The sequence below is a fragment of the Diorhabda carinulata genome, chromosome 6 (assembly GCF_026250575.1).
Source record: "Diorhabda carinulata isolate Delta chromosome 6, icDioCari1.1, whole genome shotgun sequence".
Taxonomy (NCBI): Eukaryota; Metazoa; Arthropoda; class Insecta; order Coleoptera; family Chrysomelidae; genus Diorhabda; species Diorhabda carinulata.
In genome coordinates, this window is record NC_079465.1 from 762,050 (window position 1) to 787,364 (window position 25,315).

Here is a 25,315-nt window from a genome sequence, read left to right on the forward strand (position 1 = left end):
TTGGGTTTGTTTGTGTTGCAGGCATCGTCGATAACGAAGTCTTGCTCAATTGGTTGACCGAACAACTGAAAGATACCGAAGATGTGAACACCAACGATTTGGAAATGATTTTCAGAGACGGTAAAGTTTTATGTGCAATAATACATCATTACAGACCGGATCTAATAGATTTCGGCGCAATTGCAAACAACGATCCAGCGAAGAATAATCAGATAGCCATAGATGTCCTCGAAAAGGAACTGGGTGTACCACCTGTGATGACCGGTGCTGAACTAACCGTGACCGAAGATTATTTAACCATGGCCAGTTACCTTACTGAAGTATACGATTGCTTTAGGGGTGAAATACCGCACGTTAAACACCCCAAATTAGTAAGTATCGATTGATTGTGGATGATATTTAAAAAAAAGTTGAGTTTTCTTGTTTGATAATTAAATTCGATTCTAAAATTGCAAACGAGATGATATCATTTGCTATATTACTTCAAAATAATTAATTTTTTACAGGATAACTATTTTTTTAATGACAATTATTAATAAACACAAAACATAACCTCAATTATGACAAAAACTTTGATCATTGATCAGTACTGTTCTTTCTTTCTTTTTTAAGATATTTTCTGACAAAAAGGTCTCCATCTGCCTACTCTCGCTATTAGTGTATTCAAGTTGTCGGATACTTAATCTGTCTACTTTCTGACATGTTAAAACTGGTCTGGTAAGGATCCAGGATTTCAGTTCTCCCTCTTTCTGATCTGAAGAGACTGGTCTGATGAGTGTTTAGTCTTAATGTGTCTACTTGCTAGTCTGATGAAGAATCAGCGTATCAATCTGCCCACTTGATGGTCTTATAAGGATCCGGGGTCATAATCTGTCCAAGTTCTGGTCTGATAAAGATTCGGGATCACAATCTGACCAGTTTCTGGTCTTGGAGTGTCTATTTTTTGGTTTAAAGAAGGCTGATGGTTTCGATATGTCTACTTTTTGGTCTCAAAGTATCTATTTTTGGTGTAATAAAGGTTTAAGGTCATAATCTGTCCACGTTCTAGTCTGATAAAGATGCGGGATCACAATCTGACCAGTTTCTGGCCTTGGAGTGTCTATTTTTAGGTTTAAAGAAGGCTGATGGTTTCGATATGTCTACTTTTTGGTCTCAAAGTATCTATTTTTGGTGTAATAAAGGTTTAAGGTTATAATCTGTCCACGTTCTGGTCTGATTAAGATTCGGGATCACAATCTGACCAGTTTCTGGCCTTGGAGTGTCTATTTTTAGGTTTAAAGAAGGCTGATGGTTTCGATATGTCTACTTTTTGGTCTCAAAGTATCTATTTTTGGTGTAATAAAGGTTTAAGGTCATAATCTGTCCACGTTCTAGTCTGATTAAGATTCGGGATCACAATCTGACCAGTTTCTGGCCTTGGAGTGTCTATTTTTAGGTTTAAAGAAGGCTGATGGTTTCGATATGTCTACTTTTTGGTCTCAAAGTATCTATTTTTGGTGTAATAAAAGTTTAAGGTCATAATCTGTCCACGTTCTGGTCTGATAAAGATTCGGGATCACAATCCGACCAGTTTCTGGTCTTGGAGTGTCTATTTTTTGGTTTAAAGAAGGCTGAGAAGGTTTAAGGTCATAATCTGTCCACGTTCTGGCCTAATAAAGATTCAGGATCACAATCTGACCATTTTCTGATCTGATAAGCGTTCAGGATTTCAATATGGATTCAAATTGTCTATTTTTTGATGTAAAGAAGGCTGATATTCCAACTTTTTAGTTTCAAACTGTCTTTTTTATGGTATAATAAAGGTCCAAGGTGATAATCTCACCACTTTCTAGTCTTGGAGTGTCTATTTTTTGGTCTAATAAAAGTTGAAGGTCCTAATCTTACCATTTTCTGGTCTGGTAACGATTCAGGGTCTCAATTTGAGTACTTTCTGATCTTAAAGACACTACTTTTTAATGAGAAAAGGGTCCAAGGTCATAATCTACCAACTTTTTGGCCTGATAGAACTTCAGAGTCTCGATCTGTCTACTTGTTGATCCTAGACTATCTATTTTTTAGTCTTATAAAGGTTAAAGGTCTCAATTTGGCCTTTTTCTGTTCGGAAGAGGTTTCGGGGTTTCGATTTGCCCACTTTTTGGTCTTCGAGTGTTTATTTTTTTATTCAATCTCTCAATTTGTTCACTTTCTGATTTCAGAGTGTCCCAATAAAGGAAAACACAAATTATCCCATTGAAAAATATAATTTTAACCGAATTAATCCAAAATTTTAGAATTGTCATCGAAACAACCGTTCGATGTCACCAATAACTTGTATAAAATGCTGTTGTACCCCCTTCAATTCGACCAAAAAACGGAGTCCTTGTAAGAAATGTTTCCTAGCGTATCATTCAGAAGTGAAAACAACGAATAATTTCAGAAAAAAATGCGTTGCTTTGAGCCAACAGAATTTTTCTGTAGTTTCGATAACCGAATCCCATAAATCAGGTAATAATAAATAAAAAAAATTATAATTTATCGAAATCCACTGGTATTTTTGCACCTTTATAACCTCCACTCGTTACATATTTTTTTTTTCGCCAACCAAAGGGTGTAAATTTAAAAAAAAAAATAATATTTTAGTAAATATTTTGTATATTCCGGAACCGGTTGTCGGTTTAGGACACGGTGTGTCCAATAGCGATGGATTAAGGGTAGAATCATCACAAAAAAAAACTAAAGCGTGCAAAAAATTAAGGAAAAGTCGAAAATTAATTTGAAAATTGAAATATTTGTCTGATCGTATTTACTCTATTGAAAAATATTTGTAGGACATCCTGATGTTCTTCGCAATGATTTAATTATGAAAAAATCTACTCACAAAACCAAAAGAAAAAGGAAAACTAAAAAGAAAAAATGCGTCAAGGGGGCGTCTTCGAGTAGCGATGGTCAAGTGGAAAATCGAGAAAGAAGAAAACGTGATATAAAATCGAAAATAAATAATTCGACAAAGAAGCGTTCCAACGAAGATAAATTAATATATTATCGTGAAAAGGAATTTAGAAAAGTCCTGGAGCATATTTTATTTAAAAGAAAATTATTCTATTTTGAAAATACCGTTTTTGGAAATAAAATCGAATTTTTTAATACCATAAATGATGATAATGGACATATTTCGTCCAAAATTGATAATAAAGAAGAAATCATTAAAAAATCTTTTGATAAAATTGATAAAAATGAAGAAACAGTTACAGATGTTGATGATATAAAAAATGAGATGATTACAAAAGAAAAAATCACAGTTTCAAAAAAAACCGTTGAAGATATTGACAAAAATAACCTAGAAACTGATGACGAATTGATAAAAACTGAAGATGGAGTAACGACGGTCCGAAACGTTGATACTAGTGAAAAGAAAAAATTGGATAAAAATATTTCTACCGATATTGTGATACCTATTGGATTTAAATTGGAGGAGAACGAGGAAAATCCGCCATCTAATGTTATTTTCGATAATGAAATTGAAATTTCGAAAAATGAATCACCCGGATGTCAACCGAAATCAAACAAACGACTCAAGATTCGCGTGTACGAGAAAATTGATAACAAACTGACGGTGCAAACAATAGAGTACATCGAACCCGTTGATTTTTTGAGTATTTCGTCCAAAATCGAAATTAATAACTACACTGAGAAACTGTGCCACAGGTATGGCAGACCCTGTATTCGGTTAGGATACCCCGTATCCGGGTGGGCGACTAATAACGGTTGTGGGACATTTCTTAGGGGGAAAAAATTATAACAAAATGCGTGGAAATTATTTACAGAATTTTAGGTACGCCGCTAGATGGCGTATTTGAAAATATGGAATCAAAAAAGAAAAATTTTCGAAAATTTATCCACTAAAGTGGTGCTTTATATGCCATAATCGAATTATTCGACAAGTTTTGAACATTTTTCATTATTTCGGAAGGTTTAGTATATCTTTTCGAATAAAAGGTAGGGGAGAGTGGGAACCTTGTTTGAACAAATGTTTGTAAGTCCGGTTCTGCTTGGTATGCGTTTTTTATGTTATTTGAAAGTGTTTTTGTTCGGCAGTACGAAATATTGGCGAAAATCACGTGTTAGTAGCAACTCGAACAAGATTGCGCGCACGGTTTTTTCGAAATTTTGGGACTCTAAACTCAAAAAAATTTTGAGTTGTGAATATCTCGAAAACTATGAAGAATTCGAAAAAAAGGAACGGAATAAAAATTGTAGAGCATGAAATTCTCTACAAAAAAGTATCCTAGGTATTTTTTCCTAACCTCAAAATTTCCATTATAAGATGGGTTTGAACGCTCGAAAATATTTAAAATCCTGAATAACTCGAAAACTATGAGTAATTCGAAAAAAATACTAAAGCAAAAAATGTAAAGTACTAAATTCTCTACAAAAAAGTATTCCAGGTATTTGTTCATAACCTCAAAATTTTCACCTTAAAATGGGTTTATATACTCAAAAATATTTTGAAACGCGAATAACTCGAAAATTATGAGGAATTCGAAAAAAATTACTGAAACAAAAAATGTACAGCATAAATTTCTGTACAGATTGGTCATTAAACATTTTCCCTAACCTCAAAATTTTCATAATAAAATGGGTTTGAACGCTCAAAAATGTTTTGAATCGCGAATAACTCGAAAACTATGAGTAATTCGAAAAAAATACTAAAGTAAAAAATGTAAAGTACTAAATTCTCTACAAAAAAGTATCCCAGGTATTTTTTCATAACCTCAAAATTTTCATTATAAAATGGGTTTGTTGGCTCGAAAATATTTTGAATCGTGAATAACTCGAAAACTACGAGAAATTCGAAAAAAAGTACCGGAGCAAAAATTGTAGAGCACGAAATTCTCTACAAAAAAGTATTCCAGGTATTTTTTCCTAACCTCAAAATTTCCATTATAAAATGGGTTTGAACGCTCGAAAATATTTAGAATCCTGAATAACTCGAAAACTATGAGTAATTCGAAAAAAATACTAAAGCAAAAAATGTAAAGTACTAAATTCTCTACAAAAAAGTATTCCAGGTATTTGTTCATAACCTCAAAATTTTCACCTTAAAATGGGTTTATATACTCAAAAATATTTTGAAACGCGAATAACTCGAAAATTATGAGGAATTCGAAAAAAATTACTGAAACAAAAAATGTACAGCATAAATTTCTGTACAGATTGGTCATTAAACATTTTCCCTAACCTCAAAATTTTCATAATAAAATGGGTTTGAACGCTCAAAAATGTTTTGAATCGCGAATAACTCGAAAACTATGAGTAATTCGAAAAAAATACTAAAGTAAAAAATGTAAAGTACTAAATTCTCTACAAAAAAGTATCCCAGGTATTTTTTCATAACCTCAAAATTTTCATTATAAAATGGGTTTGTTGGCTCGAAAATATTTTGAATCGTGAATAACTCGAAAACTACGAGAAATTCGAAAAAAAGTACCGGAGCAAAAATTGTAGAGCACGAAATTCTCTACAAAAAAGTATTCCGGGTATTTTTTCCTAACCTCAAAATTTCCATTATAAAATGGGTTTGAACGCTCGAAAATATTTTGAATCGTGAATAACTCGAAAACTACGAGAAATTCGAAAAAAAGTACCGGAGCAAAAATTGTAGAGCACGAAATTCTCTACAAAAAAGTATTCCGGGTATTTTTTCCTAACCTCAAAATTTCCATTATAAAATGGGTTTGAACGCTCGAAAATATTTTGAATCGTGAATAACTCGAAAACTACGAGAAATTCGAAAAAAAGTACCGGAGCAAAAATTGTAGAGCACGAAATTCTCTACAAAAAACTATTCCGGGTATTTTTTCCTAACCTCAAAATTTCCATTATAAAATGGGTTTGAACGCTCGAAAATATTTTGAATCGTGAATAACTCGAAAACTACGAGAAATTCGAAAAAAAGTACCGGAGCAAAAATTGTAGAGCACGAAATTCTCTACAAAAAAGTATTCCGGGTATTTTTTCCTAACCTCAAAATTTTCACGGTAATATGCGTTCAAGTACTAAAATACATTTAGAAAAATTCGATTTATCGTATATAAAGTACGGACGTAATTGGATGATATTAAAAAAAGATTTCTTCTTCAATTAAATATTTTCAAATACGCCCTCTAGTAACGGAAATGTTTCTCACTTTTATTATATTGTTTTCCCCCGGAGCTATAATATAATCCTATCCTGAGATATAGCAAACGACCGTTTTCATTTGCCCGCCCGGGGTACATTTAAAACACCACCGAATTATTTTTTTTTCTTTTATTTTTTTCTAGTAAAAAAGTTTTGTCCGACGAAAATCTCCTGCGCGCGAACGACATTTTCGTTCCGCCCCGTATATCGAACATGAAATCGCGTTGCCGTGACTTTGACGGACATGAGGAGAACCGTAAATGTCACATAAAATCGGAGTGTCGTCGAAAAAAATTTCTGTCTAAGATCATGATCGATGGGAACGGGATGTCGAATCAAATTTACAGTAGAGTTTCCCATTGGATAACCTCGAACGATTTTCTGAGCCAGGAAAACATCCGAGCCGATACCGACGCGGAGACCGTCGTATCGAACGGCAAAGTTACCGATATAACTTCAGGTAAACAACCCCAATCAAAAAAAAATCGGTAGCGGAAGCGCCGTTTCGTTTTAAATGAAAAATTTTTTATTTGATTCCTCGATTGTTGTCCTAGTATCGAAGATGGATCAGTACCAGGGTATCGTGGTGGAGGAACGCACCGACGTGGTGAATTTCGTCGGCGGCAAATTAACGAAAACGTCCGAGGAAAATTTCGCCGAGAAAATGAAAAATTTAAATAACAAATCGGTGAGGACGCTGTCGAAATTTTCGCAGTATTCGCCGTTTCAACATCCCCCAGCTTTGAAGTCGATCTCGGCGCCGCCGAAACAGTTTTCCGTCATCGTGGAAGGAGAAGAAACCGCCATAGGCGATAACTGCGTAATTATTTTCGATTTTTTTTTTATTTATTTTTGAATTCGATCGGGGTCGTGTACTTTTACGATTTTTGTCTCTTCTAAACCCCTATCGATCGATCCGGAATAAATAATGATTAGAAACGAAACATTTTTTAGGTTAGGTTGGGGGGAATTTCCGATACCAAACCAACACAATTACGCGGACGTGCTGTGCTGTTTAGGTCGAAAAAGTGGTGAAACAACTAAAAGGACTAACGTCGAAACGATAATAAAACAAAAATAATCGAAAAGTGCCTTTGAGGTTAGAAAATTGCTTCAAAAACAATTTAAAAGAATCGAAATCGATTATTAACGGAACCAGAAGAAAACCAATCGACATCGATTACTATTGGATCGAGATAAAATCGATTTAAGGAAACGAATCGATAAACAATTATAATTGCAACGATATAGAATCGATTTGAGAAAACGAATCGAGATCGATTATGATTAGAACGACACAGAAACGATTTAAGGAAATGAATCGAGAAGAATTATGATTGGAACGAGATGGAATCGATTTGAGAAAACGAATCGAGATCGATTATGATTGGAACGATACAGAATCGATTTAAGGAAACGAATCGAGATCGATTATGATTGGAACGATATAGAATCGATTTGAGAAAACGAATCGAGATCGATTATGATTGGAACGATACAGAATCGATTTAAGGAAACGAATCGAGATCGATTATGATTAGAACGACACAGAAACGATTTAAGGAAATGAATCGAGAAGAATTATGATTGGAACGATACAGAATCGATTTAAGGAAACGAATCGAGATCGATTATGATTGGAACGATACAGAATCGATTTAAGGAAACGAATCGAGAAGAATTAGGATTGGAACGATACAGAATCGATTTAAGGAAACGAATCGAGAAGAATTAGGATTGGAACGATACAGAATCGATTTAAGGAAACGAATCGAGATCGATTATGATTAGAACGACACAGAAACGATTTAAGGAAATGAATCGAGAAGAATTATGATTGGAACGAGATGGAATCGATTTGAGAAAACGAATCGGGATCGATTATGATTAGAACGACACAGAATCGATTTAAGGAAACGAATCGAGATCGATTATGATTGGAATGATATAGAATCGATTTGAGAAAACGAATCGAGATCGATTATGATTGGAACGAGATGGAATCGATTTGAGAAAACGAATCGAGATCGATTATGATTAGAACGACACAGAATCGATTTGAGGAAACGAATCGAGATCGATTATGATTGGAATGATATAGAATCGATTTGAGAAAACGAATCGAGATCGATTATGATTGGAACGATACAGAATCGATTTAAGGAAACGAATCGAGATCGATTATGATTAGAACGACACAGAAACGATTTAAGGAAATGAATCGAGAAGAATTATGATTGGAACGATACAGAATCGATTTAAGGAAACGAATCGAGATCGATTATGATTGGAACGACACAGAATCGATTTAAGGAAACGAATCGAAAACCCCTAGTGGTGGACGCTACTCCAAATGGATGTTTTATCACTTTTTGTGTAAACATTAACGTCAAAATTGTCATATATTCCGTTAACGTCACAAAAAATGATGAAAAAGTGTTTTTATAATTAGAAAATGGCATTGGAAACATTGAAAACAATTTTAGAAGAATCGAAAATGATTTATAATCGTTCGAAGGAATCGAAAATCGATTATTAACGGATCGAGATAGAATCGATTCAATAAAACGAATCGAGATAGGAACCATAGACACCAGTCATGGTTTTTATAGTAACTCTACTGTTAGATTACTGTTTGTCTATGGCGTACATTAAGTATCTCACTTATTTTGAGGGTGTTATTTTTAGTCCATCTTCTTCTATTCCTATTAGAATCGTTTTGAATGGCGTCATGTTTCATAAGGAAGTGTCTTTATACTAAATACGATCCAAGCAACCGATTGTTGGGACCAGGAAGTTATTTTTTTTAGTTTGACTCATAAGCCTTTTTGTCTTACCTTATCAAAGGCTTGAAATATGTCTAGAAAGGCTGTACAGCGTTATATTTTGACGTTTAATTACTCCAATTTCCTTTTTTTTTTTGGTGAAAATGAAGAAGAATTGACTAACATGGCGAATAATCTTTTTTTTCCTTTTATGCATCGGTTTGTGATGGTCGTTTTAGAATCGAATGGAATTGTAAAACGAGACAATTACAAATTATTATTATTTTTTTGATTTCCTTAGGAGTTACCCATTGAAACGAACAAAAAAAGCGAATTATCCTTCAAAACGATAAAAACCTCGATCGCACCGGTGACTATACTTCCTAACAGACCTTCCAGTAGGCACAAGCACAAACATGCGGATCAGTCTACTCAGAAGGCGAACAGTATCGATAGGAAACCGAGAAAACGAAGAACTTTGGAAAAAGTCGGCGCCAATGTGGTAAGTTCTTCTACTCACAACTGTCACTGTCTTCTTCTTTTTTTTCCTAACGTACCTGACCTCTTCCCAAGCCCTACAGCAGCGAATTGGAAACACGGCTGATCCTGTGGACTCCCAAGAAGAGGATTTTTTTTATTTCTGATCCTCAAATGCTAAAAATAATGAAATTGAAATTATTTTCAGCATTTTTAACATCAATCCCAATAACTTTATCCTAATTCCCTTTTTTTTCCAGATGTGGAATTTTTTCTTGAATGGATTTTTAGAAGCAGGATTATTGGGGATTTTTCTCTTTATTTTAGATTGTATCATTAATTCTGAGCAGTATGGTTTTCAAAATTATATATTTAATACTTAGAAGTAAAAAAATTAAGTCGATATTTCGAAGTTTTATTTCGAATAATTAACGGAATAGTTGTTGATGTAAAAATTATGAAACGCAAAACTTTAACGCCTTGTATCTCGGAAACGGTACAAATTAGAGCTATCCTGATTTATTTCAACGTAGAATGATGCTTTGAGAATATTTTTCTCTAAAATAAACTCAATAATTTTCATTATTTTGGTTTGTTTTCGATTTTATATAATAAACCTCGTCAAATGCCTTCCTAACGTCTAAAAACGTCTCAGACTTTTATTTATTTTATTCGGTTCATTAAAATGTGTGTATTAAACGATTTTAAATATGAAGGAAGAACGACAGAAGATGCTGGAAGAAATAGCCGCCAATCGAATGGAACGACAACATAAAAGACGCATACAAAGAAAATTACAAACCGAACAGTTTCTAAAAAGTATGCAGATGCTTCGGGCCAACGCTAAACCGGATTCACAACCGTTTGAAGATTATTCGATATTTTTGTATAGGCAAACGGCGCCCAAGTTCCAAGACCGAGTCAAAGATTTAGAAAAACAATTCACATACGTCCCAGTAAGATTTTTCAAAATGTGATTGTTGTGAGCTTATTTTCACTAAAAAAAGAAAATTTAATAGTATTTGGTGTGAAATAACTAAAACGAGTTTTATTTTCACGTATTATATCGAATATCAAATAAGGTATAGAGAAATTGTATGTACGATATTCTACCGGAAATAATGTCCGCCATGAAACGTCGGTCATGTACGACACTTTTCATTTTAAAAAATGTGATTTTTCACCCTGCTACTATGTCTATTCCAGTGAAATAATGTCCGCCGTGAAACGTCGGTCATGTACGACACTTTTCATTATAATAAACTTGATTTTTCACCCTACTACTATATCCGTTTCAGTGAAATAATGTCCGCCCTTAAAACGTACATCATGTACGACACTTTTCATTTTAAAAAACGTGATTTTTCACCCTGCTACTATATCCGTTTCAGTGAAATAATGTCCGCCATGAAACGTCGGTCATGTATGACACTTTTCATTATAATAAACGTGATTTTTCACCCTGCTACTATATCCGTTTCAGTGAAATAATGTCCGCCCTTAAAACGTACATCATGTACGACACTTTTCATTTTAAAAAACGTGATTTTTCACCCTACTACTATATCCGTTTCAGTGAAATAATGTCCGCCATGAAACGTACATCATGTATGATACTTTTCATTTTAAAAAACGTGATTTTTCACCCTGCTACTATGTTTATTCCAGTGAAATAATGTCCGCCGTGAAACGTCGGTCATGTACGACACTTTCCATTATAATAAACTTGATTTTTCACCCTACTACTATATCCGTTTCAGTGAAATAATGTCCGCCATGAAACGTACATCATGTACGACACTTTTCATTTTAAAAAACGTGATTTTTCACCCTGCTACTATGTCTATTCCAGTGAAATAATGTCCGCCATAAAACGTAGATCATGTACGACACTTTCCATTACAATAAACTTGATTTTTCACCCTACTACTATATCCGTTTCAGTGAAATAATGTCCGCCATGAAACGTATATCATGTACGACACTTTTCATTTTAAAAAATGTGATTTTTCATCCTGCTACTATGTCTATTCCAGTGAAATAATGTTCGCCATAAAACGTAGATCATGTAAGACACTTTCCATTATAATAAACTTGATTTTTCACCTTACTACTATATCCGTTTCAGTGAAATAATGTCCGCCATGAAACGTACATCATGTATGATACTTTTCATTTTAAAAAACGTGATTTTTCACCCTGCTACTATGTTTATTCCAGTGAAATAATGTCCGCCGTGAAACGTCGGTCATGTACGACACTTTCCATTATAATAAACTTGATTTTTCACCCTACTACTATATCCGTTTCAGTGAAATAATGTCCGCCATGAAACGTACATCATGTACGACACTTTTCATTTTAAAAAACGTGATTTTTCACCCTGCTACTATGTCTATTCCAGTGAAATAATGTCCGCCATAAAACGTAGATCATGTACGACACTTTCCATTACAATAAACTTGATTTTTCACCCTACTACTATATCCGTTTCAGTGAAATAATGTCCGCCATGAAACGTATATCATGTACGACACTTTTCATTTTAAAAAATGTGATTTTTCATCCTGCTACTATGTCTATTCCAGTGAAATAATGTTCGCCATAAAACGTAGATCATGTACGACACTTTCCATTATAATAAACTTGATTTTTCACCTTACTACTATATCCGTTTCAGTGAAATAATGTCCGCCATGAAACGTACATCATGTATGATACTTTTCATTTTAAAAAACGTGATTTTTCACCCTGCTACTATGTTTATTCCAGTGAAATAATGTCCGCCGTGAAACGTCGGTCATGTACGACACTTTTCATTATAATAAACTTGATTTTTCATCCTGCTACTATGTCTATTCCAGTGAAATAATGTTCGCCATAAAACGTAGATCATGTACGACACTTTCCATTATAATAAACTTGATTTTTCACCCTACTACTATATCCGTTTCAGTGAAATAATGTCCGCCATGAAACGTACATCATGTACGACACTTTTCATTTTAAAAAACGTGATTTTTCACCCTGCTACTATGTCTATTCCAGTGAAATAATGTCCGCCATAAAACGTAGATCATGTACGACACTTTTCATTATAAAAAATGTACAAGGAGACATACAATGAAACCTGGAAAAGGGTCAAAAGTTTTTTATTTCAATATGACAACGGACTGTACGAAAAGTTGAAAGTTTCGGGTAGCTAAACAATTTCTGGTTTATCCGTATCCACATTACACGACAGATTTAGCACCATGTAACTACAATATATCAAAAAAGGAAACGTTTCGATCCAATTATTGATATTTAGAAGGGCAGGTGTATGAAATCTAGTCCTGAATTGTTGCCATAAATAATTTTGATTTTACTGATATAATTTACCGTATTTTTTGATCACACCTCGTATATGTTGTCGTAAGTACATAAAATGTATCGATCAAAAATAAAAAATCACCCTAATGACACATTTTTACTTCGGGTTTAACAAATTTGTATATTTTTCAAAAATATAGTCGAGAGGAATGAAATCATGACTTTTGGGTGGTCAGTTCATCGAAGGAAATGTCCGTAGCATACAATTTCACTATATTTATCCGAACGTTTTGACTAATCAAAGAAAATATGTTTCTTACTAATATTGAATCGACGTTTTAACATCGTATATTTATTTAAATTGTTTTCTTTTTTCGCATACAGGATCACGAAAACAAACCGAGCCAATTATCGTCGCGCAGCGGCGGCAAAGACGAAGACATCGCAGCTAAAATAAAAAATTTGGAAAGCAAATGGCGACAACCGCAACCGGTGGAAAAGAAACCCAAAGATTTATTAAGGGCCATAGGTAAAATCGAAACGTCGGATTGGAATATCAAAGAAATCGAAAAGAAAATCATGGAAAACAAAATGGGAAAACCGTCTAAAGCCATCGACAAAGAAAAAGTACCGAAATGGAGCAAGGAACAGTTTTTGGCTAGACAGACCAAAATGGAAAAGAAACATTTGGACAGACAGAATAGCGAAGAAGGTTAGTAACGTCTACGAGGGCTATTCGCCTTTTTTCCCGAGTTCCCTTACCCCGTACAAGTCACCATAAAGGTTCTATGCCATCGTACAGTCTTCGAAGTTCTTCATTGGTAGCTAAACCTGGTAAATAGTTACTTTTGGAGAAGCTCTTTTGCCTCACACTCAATCGAGCCAACCAAAGGTCTCCCAGTAAACTTTTTTTTTGTTTTTGTTCCCGAATTTTAAGGGTTTGAATTGTTTTGTAGCGAAATTCGCCGACATAGATAGGAGTATAAGAAATTTGGATCAGAAATTGAAAGAAGGAACCGTAAGAGAATTAGGACAAAAAAAAGTCGCTACAATCGCCGAAAAATTGGTTAAAAATATACCGGCGGAAGCTAAACCTCCTGAAAGAACGGTAAGAATATTTGAATCGACTACTTTGTCTTAATTACTATGTTATGACGTTTATTGTTTCGTCGTTTAGAATCGACAGTTGATTTTACCGACACAGAACGCGTCGCAATTTTGTCATTTTTGCAACAAACGCGTTTATCTAATGGAACGTTTATCGGCCGAAGGGAAATTTTTCCACCACGGATGTTTCAAGTAAGTACAACTATCACGTTTACCATCAAAAAAATTGTGAGTATTTATTTATCCACATAAATTATTCTAAACTTAAATAAGCGACGATTTTATCGTGTCCCAATTTGGATTAACAGACACCAAATGTTCGTATGTTCTCAGGTGCATACATTGCTTTGTTTGACCTATATAAGAATATCAAAAATCTGTGTTCCCCGCGCTTTTAATTGGAAAACGAGTTTCTAGTGGGGTTTAAGGTGTCTTAATACGCGATGGTTTCGATTTGAACAAAATTGTGTATCGTTTTGGACACAAAGTTGGTCTAAAGACTCGTAACAGTGACCAGATGCTCTTGTGTCCTCAGGTAGATACATTGCTTTGTTTGACCTATACAAAAACAAGAAAAATGTAAGCGAGGGGTTGTATACTCCGCGCTTTTCGTTGGGAATCGGTAAAACGAGTTTCTAGTTGGGGTTTAAAGTGTCTTACTACGCGATGGTTTCGATTTGAACAAAATTGTGTATCGTTTTGGACACAAAGTTGGTCTAAAGACTCGTAACAGTGACCAGATGCTCTTGTGTCCTCAGGTAGATACATTGCTTTGTTTGACCTATACAAAAACAATAAAAATGTAAGCGAGGGGTTGTATACTCCGCGCTTTTCGTTGGGAATCGGTAAAACGAGTTTCTAGTTGGGGTTTAAAGTGTCTTACTACGCGATGGTTTCGATTTGAACAAAATTGTGTATCGTTTTGGACACAAAGTTGGTCTAAAGACTCGTAACAGTGACCAGATGCTCTTGTGTCCTCAGGTAGATACATTGCTTTGTTTGACCTATACAAAAACAATAAAAATGTAAGCGAGGGGTTGTATACTCCGCGCTTTTCGTTGGGAATCGGTAAAACGAGTTTCTAGTTGGGGTTTAAAGTGTCTTACTACGCGATGGTTTCGATTTGAACAAAATTGTGTATCGTTTTGGACACAAAGTTGGTCTAAAGACTCGTAACAGTGACCAGATGCTCTTGTGTCCTCAGGTAGATACATTGCTTTGTTTGACCTATACAAAAACAAGAAAAATGTAAGCGAGGGGTTGTATACTCCGCGCTTTTCGTTGGGAATCGGTAAAACGAGTTTCTAGTTGGGGTTTAAAGTGTCTTACTACGCGATGGTTTCGATTTGAACAAAATTGTGTATCGTTTTGGACACAAAGTTGGTCTAAAGACTCGTAACAGTGACCAGATGCTCTTGTGTCCTCAGGTAGATACATTGCTTTGTTTGACCTATACAAAAACAAGAAAAATGTAAGCGAGGGGTTGTATACTCCGCGCTTTTCGTTGGGAATCGGTAAAACGAGTTTCTAGTTGGGGTTTAAAGTGTCTTACTACGCGATGGTTTCGATTTGAACAAAATTGTGTATCGTTTTGGACACAAAGTTGGTCTAAAGACTCGTAACAGTGACCAGATGCTCTTGTGTCCTCAGGTAGATACATTGCTTTGTTTGACCTATACAAAAACAATAAAAATGTAAGCGAGGGGTTGTATACTCCGCGCTTTTCGTTGGGAATCGGTAAAACGAGTTTCTAGTTGGGGTTTAAAGTGTCTTACTACGCGATGGTTTCGATTTGAACAAAATTGTGTATCGTTTTGGACACAAAGTTGGTCTAAAGACTCATAACAGTGACCAGATGCTCTTGTGTCCTGATGATAACACATTGATTGGTTTGACTTATGTTGAAATGAATTTTTGTTGGGGTTTGGGGTTGGAGTAAATGGAATTGTGGTAGGGACCGCGAAATACTTTCTCATCACAAGGTTAATAGTAAATATGGGTTTTTCTATTTCCATTCTGAATCGGATACAGTTGGATTGGGGAAGAATTTTTGAAGTGTTTCTTCCATTAGGTCAATAATCAAAGTTTCATCAACTTATTGTAACCTTTGGAGAAAAAGTGGAGCTCCCATAGAAGCAAAAAGGGATTGAGTACTAAGGAAATTATTAAAAAAACGTTTCTGCTTTTCCAGATGTCAATATTGTCATGTGCAATTACGTCTCGGATCGTACACGTTTGATCGCGACGGTTTATACGGATACAGATTTTTCTGTTTACAACATTTCGGTATGATGGGAGAAATACCGACTGCAAGGGTAACTAGGAAACCTTCGACGAAACGTACGGAAAGATCTAGTCCGGATAAAAAATCGCTGTCTGGTATTGCGGGAGTCGATCTATTAGATAAAGGTATAAAAAAAAATTACCTCCTCGTATTTTTTTTTTTGATTAATATTTTTTATAATTTTGTTACAGTTCAAACCCCAGAACGAATTGAATTTTCTAATCTATCTTCCGGACACGTTTCTTCGGACCAAGAAGATTCCCTCAATCAGATAGACGAAGACGAATGGACGGATAAAAACTTCGGTGCTTCTTGTGCCGAATTAGATGACACTGAAGATGATTCTTCGAGCATAAGGTAAATAAAATAATTGAATAACTGAATTCTATATATGGCAACACTGCTTACATAACCTTATAATTCATTAACCATCGATATGTGATGAGAAAAATTGATCCGGCATCCGACAAGAAGAAGAAGAAGCAGAAGAAGACCGAGATTGAGATGATTGAGTGAGGTGGTGGTAGATTTGAGACGAAATACTGATAACAAAACATTGTGTATAGTCATAACGGGAAAAGGGTAGTAAATAAGCTGTAAGTTCCTCTAAGAAAGGCTCAAAGAGCTGACAAGCCCATTACCGGTTCTGGTCTTAAGAACCTTGAACTAAAACGCCGCAATTTCGAAGTGGTTTTTTATCAGAAACAATTAGTGTCAATGGGAACTTTTCCCATCTGATAACTGAAAGGAAAATATACTCTCAGTAATTCCCTAAAGGGTAGAGGAACTTGGAACCAGTATTTGAGTAGAAAATCAATTATCCAACCTGTTTTAGTCCTTCTATCATTCACCAGGAGCTAATTATTCCCATTATTCAAATCCCATTTTGCTTGATAGAAGTCTGGATGACTTTGGATCAATAAAGGGGGTTATTTCTTCTTCTTTTATTCCCTTTCTTCAATTCTCATTGCTTGATAGATGTCCGAATGGTTCTAGATCAACGTTGAGGTTTAATTCTTCTTCTGCTATTCCCATTCTTTACTTCCCATTGGTTGGAAGATGTCTGAATGGCCCCGGATCAATTAACGGACTTACTTCTTCTTCTTTTGTTCCTATTCTTCAACTGTCATTGCTTCGTAGATGTTTGAATGACTTTAGATCAATAAAGGAGATTATTGCTTCTTCTTTTATTCCCTTTCTTCAATTCCCATTGCTTGATAGATGTCCGAATGGTTCTAGATCAACGTTGAGAGTTAATTCTTCTTCCTGTTATTCCCATTCTTTACTTCAAATTGGTTGGAAGATGTCTGATTGGCCCCGGATCAATTAACGGACTTACTTCTTCTTCTTTTGTTCCTATTCTTCAACTGTCATTGCTTCGTAGATGTTCGAATGACTCTGGAGGGGCTAACTTCTTCTTCTGTTCCAATTTCTTAGCGCCCATTGCCTAGTAGGTGATTAAATAGCTCTAGTTTAATGAAGGGAGCTTACTTTTGAAGGTGTGATCACCGATTAATGTGTAGATTGGATGTTTTGATATTTTAGAAAGTTTTTGTTGTTTGCAGTGATACCGACAGTGACGACGAGGCATACGACGACGCTTTAGAACAACCTCCGACGAAAGAAGGAACATTGAGATGGGCGGAAAGATGGAAGAACAGTTATAGAAGAAGAAGACATTCGGAATCGGACGAATACAGTAGTAGCGATCAATCCAGTTATTATGACAGCTCAGATGGTAAATACGACGTTCTAGACATATTTTTTTCTGTCATTAAATTGGAGATTTTAGATAGTTTTCTATTCTATTTTTAACAGTGATAAAGAAGTTGATGGGGCTAACGCCGTTCATGAGGTTGAGGTTATTGAGGCGTATGTATTTAAAAAATGTTCCGTCCAAATTCCGTTTCATTGTTATGTTCGTTATATGTCTCATATTACTGCAACGAATTTCAATTGCAGGGTGAAATATATATTTTTTTTTAATATGAATACTGTATTCGAACATTTTATGTCGTTTTTTTTCCATCTACTATCGTTTCAATACAAGTACTAGAAAAAAATATTTTTGTCGGTTTGTTTATTTGACGTCTCTCGTATAATACTATTAGTTTGATTTACAATTAGATACTTTCATATTACCCGTAGAAAGGTGGGAAAATCGATTTAAATACTTTCCTTGAAGCGCCATCTATAGTGTAGTAGCTGACAACAGAAAAATGGCGCGAAGACATTTTGAATTATAACTGTCAAAATTTGTAATTTCGCGCGAGGGAACTTAAACGTGGTGCATCGGTGACATAAGAGGGCGATTGAAGAAAATTTCAACCCCGATTGTTATGCATTAGAGTCCACAAATAAAAAGGAACGTTTCAACCCCAATCTACAATAGAACCCCTAGTGTAGTTTTTTCGATAAAATTTTTGGAAGACAATTAAAAAGTGTCGCTGGAATATTTTTTTAGGGGGAGTTATTTAATTTTCTACCCTCTTCTCCAACTGAAATTCGATCTTTTTAATATATACATCAACTAATACGAAAACATTGGGGTGGTTTTAACTATATTCAACCCCCCAAATTAAATTTAACAATTTTCTAATATAAATCCTCATGTTTTTTCAAAAAAAAATGGGGTAGTTTCTAATTAATTTCTACCCTCCAAATGACCTATCCTTTTATACTATTAGTTTCTATTGTAACCAAAAATCTGTTTTAAAATTTTTCTTTGAAGACTTTCAATGTTATGTCGTCCATTTTGTGGCAAAACCTATAACGCGACCATAGATTACGTTGACGTGTATTTTTTTTTCAATAAAAAATAAAAGATCAAAATCTAAGGTATATATTGAATATTAATGTTTTAGGTGACGAATCCGAAACGGCAACAGAGGGAGAAGAAGAAATCCGCGCTAGAGAATTGCGAAAAAAAGAAGTTTGCGTCGAACCGCCCATCGTTCATACCGACACCGGCACGGATACAGAGGTGAAATCATCTTTCAACTATTTAAATTATCCCGACATAGTTTCCAATCGCGATCTCAATACCGCCGCCGATAAAATTTCATCGAGCCGATCATCCGATAACGTTTCGGCAAATTCCGGGGAGTATAACAGTGCCGAATCGGGCGATCTCGATCTGAATATGAATAAAATAAACGATCCCAACGTAGTAGTTGGAAAATTGAAAATCCCAAACCCTTCTAATACCCTCCAAAATAATCCTCTGGCTAAAAGTTCTACTTCGGTAGACGTGCTAACACCTAAAAAAGTATTGAGGAACTTCGTTATACCTTCCAAAGATAAAAAATCCTTCGGTCCCGAATTCGTTCCGAAATTTCAAAACACCGAACCACAACCGCTTTTGATAATCAAAAGAACCCCCAGTAAAATTTCGCTCCCGAAAGAAGTGGGGAAACCTAAAGTGGCAGTTAACACTAATAAACTGGACAAAGAAAAATATTTCGGAATCAGTAATTTACCACCGAAACCAACCCCTTCGAAACCGTTAATAAAACAACACAGCTTACCCGAAACTTCGGAGGAAATTAAAGAAGTTAAAAACTTCAATTTTGAACCGGAAGATGAAGATATGAAAGATATCGATAACTATATAGAAAATTTAATAGCAAACGAGGACGAATTGAAGAAACCCATAGATCCTAACAAGTTTAAAATTAATTTAGAACCCGAAGAACAAGAAGAAGAATCGGAAAAAGTATCTAGTAGCATAGAGGATCTACTGAAAGCTTTAGAATCCGAAACCAAAGATAAAGAATGCGAAGAAGCAATCGATAAAGAAAGCGAAGAAAAAATCGACGATCTGTTGAATTGGATGGAAGGATTGGAGCACGATACGCCCGATAGGAAAGTTTGTAGATCATTAAGTGAGGTTAAGTACAACAATTTGGAACGGTGTTTAAAAACTCCTCATCTTTCCGATAAAATAATCAGTAAAATACCCAAAAATAGTTTATCTCTGTTCGAATCTCAAGTTTTAGGTAAAGTACTGCATAAACAGAGCAGTACCGATAGCGACGATGAGGATAATAAAAAATCTTTCGGTTTGAAAAGATCGAAAACTGAAATTCGTTTTAAAAGAAACGTCGTTAACCGAAACTCCGTTGATTTGGACGCCGTAGAAAAAGTGGATATTAAAAAGATGTTACGGAAATTCGAAACCGCCCCGGAAGAACCTAAAAGGAACGTTTCGATAAGGGAAAAACCGAAAAACAACCCCGCCGAAAATTTTTTAAGGAAAACCGCCCAAAGAAGCAGTAAAGTCGATAAAGAAATTGAGAAATTGAATTTCGAACCGAAACCCGAGGGTATCAAAAATACCATTAAAATATTCGAGAACAACCCCGAAACGAAACCAAAAAAAATTGTCGATACTAAAAGAGAGTCAAATTATTCATTCGACGATTTAGAAAAATTTGTACAAGACACTTTTTTATCCATAGGGGATAAATATGAAGATTGGGGCGCTAGAGTGTCAGTAACATCAACAGTTTATCCGCAATATGATAAATTAGATAAAGAATCGATTGATAACGATTCAAATGTTGTTTGGAATAAATCGGAATTGAATGAAAAAAATTCCGATATAAATTTAAATAATCCTTTAAACGTTTTAGACAACGAATTGGCGACGTTGCAAAACATTGCTCGTTCTCATAATTTCACCGAACCCGAAAAACGTGAAAAAATAACAAACAATAAAGAAATAGAATCAGAAAATAATAAAAATGATGCTAATATAATCAATGACGGTACTACATCATCTTCGAATGATAAAATTGATGATATTAATGATAAAAGTGAAGAAAAAGATTATATAAGAAATAATCCGGGGCCAGGGACAAATTCGGAATGTTCGGAAAGCAATAATAGTAGTACTAAAGCAGTACTTTACGGAAATTATCTTAATATAAGCGAAAGCAACCGAAATATAGAACCAGATAACTCAAAGTTGAATAAATCTCCAAATAAAAATGATATTAACGAAACTACCATTAGTTGTAGTACCAAATTGTCTACAAATATAGATAATAATGATGATGAAAATGAAGAAAAAAATTGTATAATGAATGATTTCAGACCAGGGACAAGTTTAGAATGTTTCCAAAGTGAAAATAGTAGTACTAATGAAAAAATAAAAACAGAACTCCATGAAATTGATCCTAATATACCTAAATCCAATGTTTTTATACAGAATTTTGAACGGGACAATTCAAAATTACATAATTCTCCACCTAAACACTATTTTGAAGAAACTAGTATTAGTGGCAGTACCAAATTATCTTCAAGTGATAATATAGATGATAGAAGTGATGAAAATAAAGAAAAAGATCATATAACGAATATATCAAGACCAGGGACAAGTTTAGAAAACAAAAATAGTAGTACCGATGAAGAAGTAAAAGTAGTACCTAAAAAAAATAATCCTAATATACCCAAAACCAACCAAAATATTGAACCAGATAACTCAAAATTGAATAAATGTGATATTAAAGAAACTACCATTAGTGGTAGTACCAAATTGTCTTTATGTGATAAAATTGATGATATAAATGAAGAAAAAATATATAAGAACAATAATTCGAGACCAGGAACAAGTTTTGAAACAAACAAGGATGGTACCAGTGAAGAAATAACAGCAGTACCGAACGAAAACGCTCTTGATATACCCAAGACAAACTATTTTCTACAGAGGGTTGAAAAAAACAACTTAAAAATTGATAAACCTCCACGTAAATACGATTTTGAAGAATCTGCAATTAGTGGTGGTACCAAATTGTCTTCAAGTAATGAAATTAATGATATCAATAAAGAAAATAGAGAAAAAATATATAAAAACAATAATTCGAGACCAGGAACAAGTTTTGAAACAAACAAGGATAGTACCAGTGAAGAAATAACAACAGTACCGAACGAAAATACTTTTGATATACCTAAGACAAACTATTTTATACAGAGGGTTGAAAAAAACAACTTGAAAATGGATAAACCTCCACGTAAATACGATTTTGAAGAATCTACTATTAGAGGTAGTACCAAATTGTGTTCAAATGATGAAATTAATGATATCAATGAAGAAATAAAAGGGATGCCCAACAAAAAAGCTGTTAATATATCAAAAAATAAATTGGTTGTGGAAAATCTTGATACCGACAATTCAGAATTGACACAAGAAGATGGTTTAAAGGTGCAGGAAGATTCTACGACCAATAATTGGTTACCAAAACAATCTGCTGGTGTTGATAAAACTAAAAATACTATTCCGAATGAAACCGTTGTTGATTGTTGTCAGTTAAACGTTGATGATGATGATGATGATGAGGAATCACTTTCGTTGTCGATCGGTGAATTTGGCGCGTCGACTTTTGCCAAAGCTGTCGAATCGACGGATACTTCTTGCGCCGATGAACCCACCGACTCGGCGATTGTGAACAAACGAGTAAACTTGGACGATTTGTACGCCAAAATTGATAAACGTAAAAAAGACGATCCGGTACCGCCGCAAAGGCCCGTTAGACAGAAGTCGAGAACCGAAGACAATTCAAACGTTCCCCCGTCGGTGCCGCAACGTCGAAAAAAATCGGTAACGTCCTCGCCGTTACCGATACGAAAAGGAGACGACAAAAGTGGGGTTAAAAAAGAGGTGGTTACGTCTTACGCTCTACCTAAACCCCAGAAAGTTTCCCTCCCTTCCAGTTCTCCCGATTCCAGTTCCTCGGCGAGTAACAGACGATCCAAAAAAGACTCCGACAGTGAAAACTGTTGTATCCAATAACTTTTTTTTTTTTACTTAAAATTATATTTTGTAGAATTTTTTACGGGTAGAAATTATTCTTAAAATCGGAGTGAATTTATTGTACAGTGTCGCCTGCTTTTCGAACGTTTTAATTTGTTTTGTTTTTTTTGTATTCATATAAAATGCGTTCACCGATCCTGTCCGAAATTTCTTTTTTGACGATTCGGGTCGCCTCGGCCTCAACAATCACGTTAAAGCAATGGTAAAAAAAACAAAAGGTAATTATTATACTGAGTGGCCTAATTGCGTTTTTATTTTTTATGTATTTGCGATCTAATTCTAATCCATTGCTAACGTGAGTGTTGTTTTAACATAATAAATTAACTTGTTCAACACACGAAATACATACAGGGTGTTTAAATATTTTGATAAAAATAGCATGACGGATTGTTCGTTGTCAATTGTCATTGCGTGATGAAACGTCAAACGTGGCAACCTAACCTCTACCGTTCGCTTTAATAACCCGTTTCCACTGATACGGTGTGATCATTGACTAAAATTTCGTCATTTCTTTTTCTTTTATGACATTTTATTGGTCCGTTCATAGGTCATGTCACTTTTATATTGATCCGACGATTCAAATTTCCATTTCTATTCGATCATTCGAATAATGTGTTATTTTAGTAATGTATAATGACTCGCCCTGTACTATTCGATACCTTATTCACGCTTTGCTTTGTTCAAATATCACGAAAACACGCTATAACCGCGCTCGAATGACCTTGGGGTTGGTTTTATTGTGTTTTTGTGTATTTTGGTTTTGCGAAAATGTTTTTGTCAAAATTTGTGACGTCACGTGTTCAATTCACCCCATTAATTTCACTATTTCGCTAAAAAAACTTTCCGAATTAACGTCAATAAGTTTTATTTTCCACAATTTTTCCGAATAAAAATACAAATTGTAAAAATAATCGTTAGTATTATATAATGACTTTCCCTGTATTAATCAATTCCTTTACTCGGTGGAAATATCATGAAATCACGCTATAACCGTCCTCGAATGACCTTGTGGTTGATTTTATTTCGCTTTATTTATATTTTTGCGTATTTTGTTTTGTGAAAATGTTTTTGTCAAATTTAGTGACGTCACACGTGTATTAACGTCGTTAATTCTACTTTTACGACGTAACTAACCTCAAATTCCGCCATTATAAATTATAATTAATAAATTTCACCGTTAGTATTACCGGAAAATATGGAATTTTACCGTGGAAAATGTGTTTTTCGAAAATGAATGTCGTTTCATTTTATTTGTGCATTTATAACACATATAGTACTCCTATATTACTAGTTGGAACGTTGCCCGTCATGCGCAATCGCTACTAGTCAAGTGCTTATAATTTTTTGACAGTTACATGCGCGCTAGGTTCGGCGTATAATAAACGAGGGGCTCTAGTGATATAGGTGTGTTATATAAATGATTTAAAATCGTTAACACAGCTTACTTTTAGCCCTCTATTGGTACGTTTAATAAAAACAAAGGAAATTTCCCGACAACAATCATTTTATATATTTTTTTCCCCAAAAATTTGCTTGTCATTCAATATTGTACCGCAAAAAAATTACAAAAAATGATTGTCTGTCAAAATAATACTCCTTTGGCAATTTTTTTCTTTTGTATATATATACGAGGTCCGACTATTAAGTAATGAAACTGACGCTGTAAAAATTATTCGACGACAACATAAAGACTTTTAGAGTAATTCTAATACACAAACTCTAGTGATTTTTTCGTAAGGTTGAATAAGCTCATCAGATTCAAAAAGCGTTAGTTTTTTTTCTCTTGGGAACGAAAATAGTCGTAGGAGGATAAATCCGGCGAATAGGGTGGTTGTGGTACTACTAAAATCTATTTGGAAGCCGAAAAATGCGTTACAATGACTCTAATGACTTTTTTCCAAGTACTCCGCGTTAGAATACTTGATTCACGATCTGTCCAAGTGGAACGAACTCCTTATGAACCATCCTCGCTTGTCGAAGAAACTGATAAACGTCATTTTCACTTTCGACTTGTTTATACGAGATTTTATTCGTCTTAAATCATTTTTTTCTAAACTAAGACATCAAACAGCGACTCGAGAAGAGAAATTTACTTTTCTTAATCATTTATTTTCAACTATACAGGGTGTCACACTTGATATAATTCCGTTAACTCATATGCGAAGTGTACTCATTTAATAATCATATTTTTTCAATCACCCTCGTAACTCACTTTGATTTTTTGTCTTTTAAATGCATCCTTTGAGAGTGCGTGCTTCAAATATGAGTTTTGTATCAATGAAATTCCAATTTAAATATTTTTTTTTTAAGTATCTATGTCAAAATGGAGGAATCCCCTAATTTACTGAAAAAATCTACAATCCTAGAACCACAATTTTCATGAAAACTTTCAAAAGT

The 25,315-nt window shown here is 34.5% G+C and overlaps 1 protein-coding gene across 19 annotated transcripts in view; it reads left to right on the forward strand.

The window, feature by feature from the left end:
* The window catches only part of LOC130895946 (F-actin-monooxygenase Mical), a 60,467-nt gene that overhangs the window by 23,556 nt on the left and 11,596 nt on the right, over positions 1-25,315 (forward strand). For 3 of the 19 annotated variants that reach the window (XM_057803616.1, XM_057803613.1, XM_057803614.1), the window contains exons 7-21: positions 22-371; positions 2,271-2,484; positions 2,808-3,684; positions 6,303-6,619; positions 6,714-6,979; positions 9,226-9,426; positions 10,118-10,357; positions 13,098-13,425; positions 13,670-13,821; positions 13,891-14,012; positions 16,012-16,229; positions 16,296-16,461; positions 17,670-17,842; positions 17,923-17,976; positions 18,969-19,087. In XM_057803616.1, coding sequence (XP_057659599.1) covers positions 22-371; positions 2,271-2,484; positions 2,808-3,684; positions 6,303-6,619; positions 6,714-6,979; positions 9,226-9,426; positions 10,118-10,357; positions 13,098-13,425; positions 13,670-13,821; positions 13,891-14,012; positions 16,012-16,229; positions 16,296-16,461; positions 17,670-17,842; positions 17,923-17,976; positions 18,969-19,087 — 3,797 coding nt within the window. Of the gene's footprint in view, positions 1-21; positions 372-2,270; positions 2,485-2,807; positions 3,685-6,302; positions 6,620-6,713; positions 6,980-9,225; positions 9,427-10,117; positions 10,358-13,097; positions 13,426-13,669; positions 13,822-13,890; positions 14,013-16,011; positions 16,230-16,295; positions 16,462-17,669; positions 17,843-17,922; positions 17,977-18,968; positions 23,113-25,315 lie in introns of those variants that run through there. The other 16 variants (XM_057803609.1, XM_057803610.1, XM_057803629.1 and 13 more) reach the window with 10 other exon arrangements.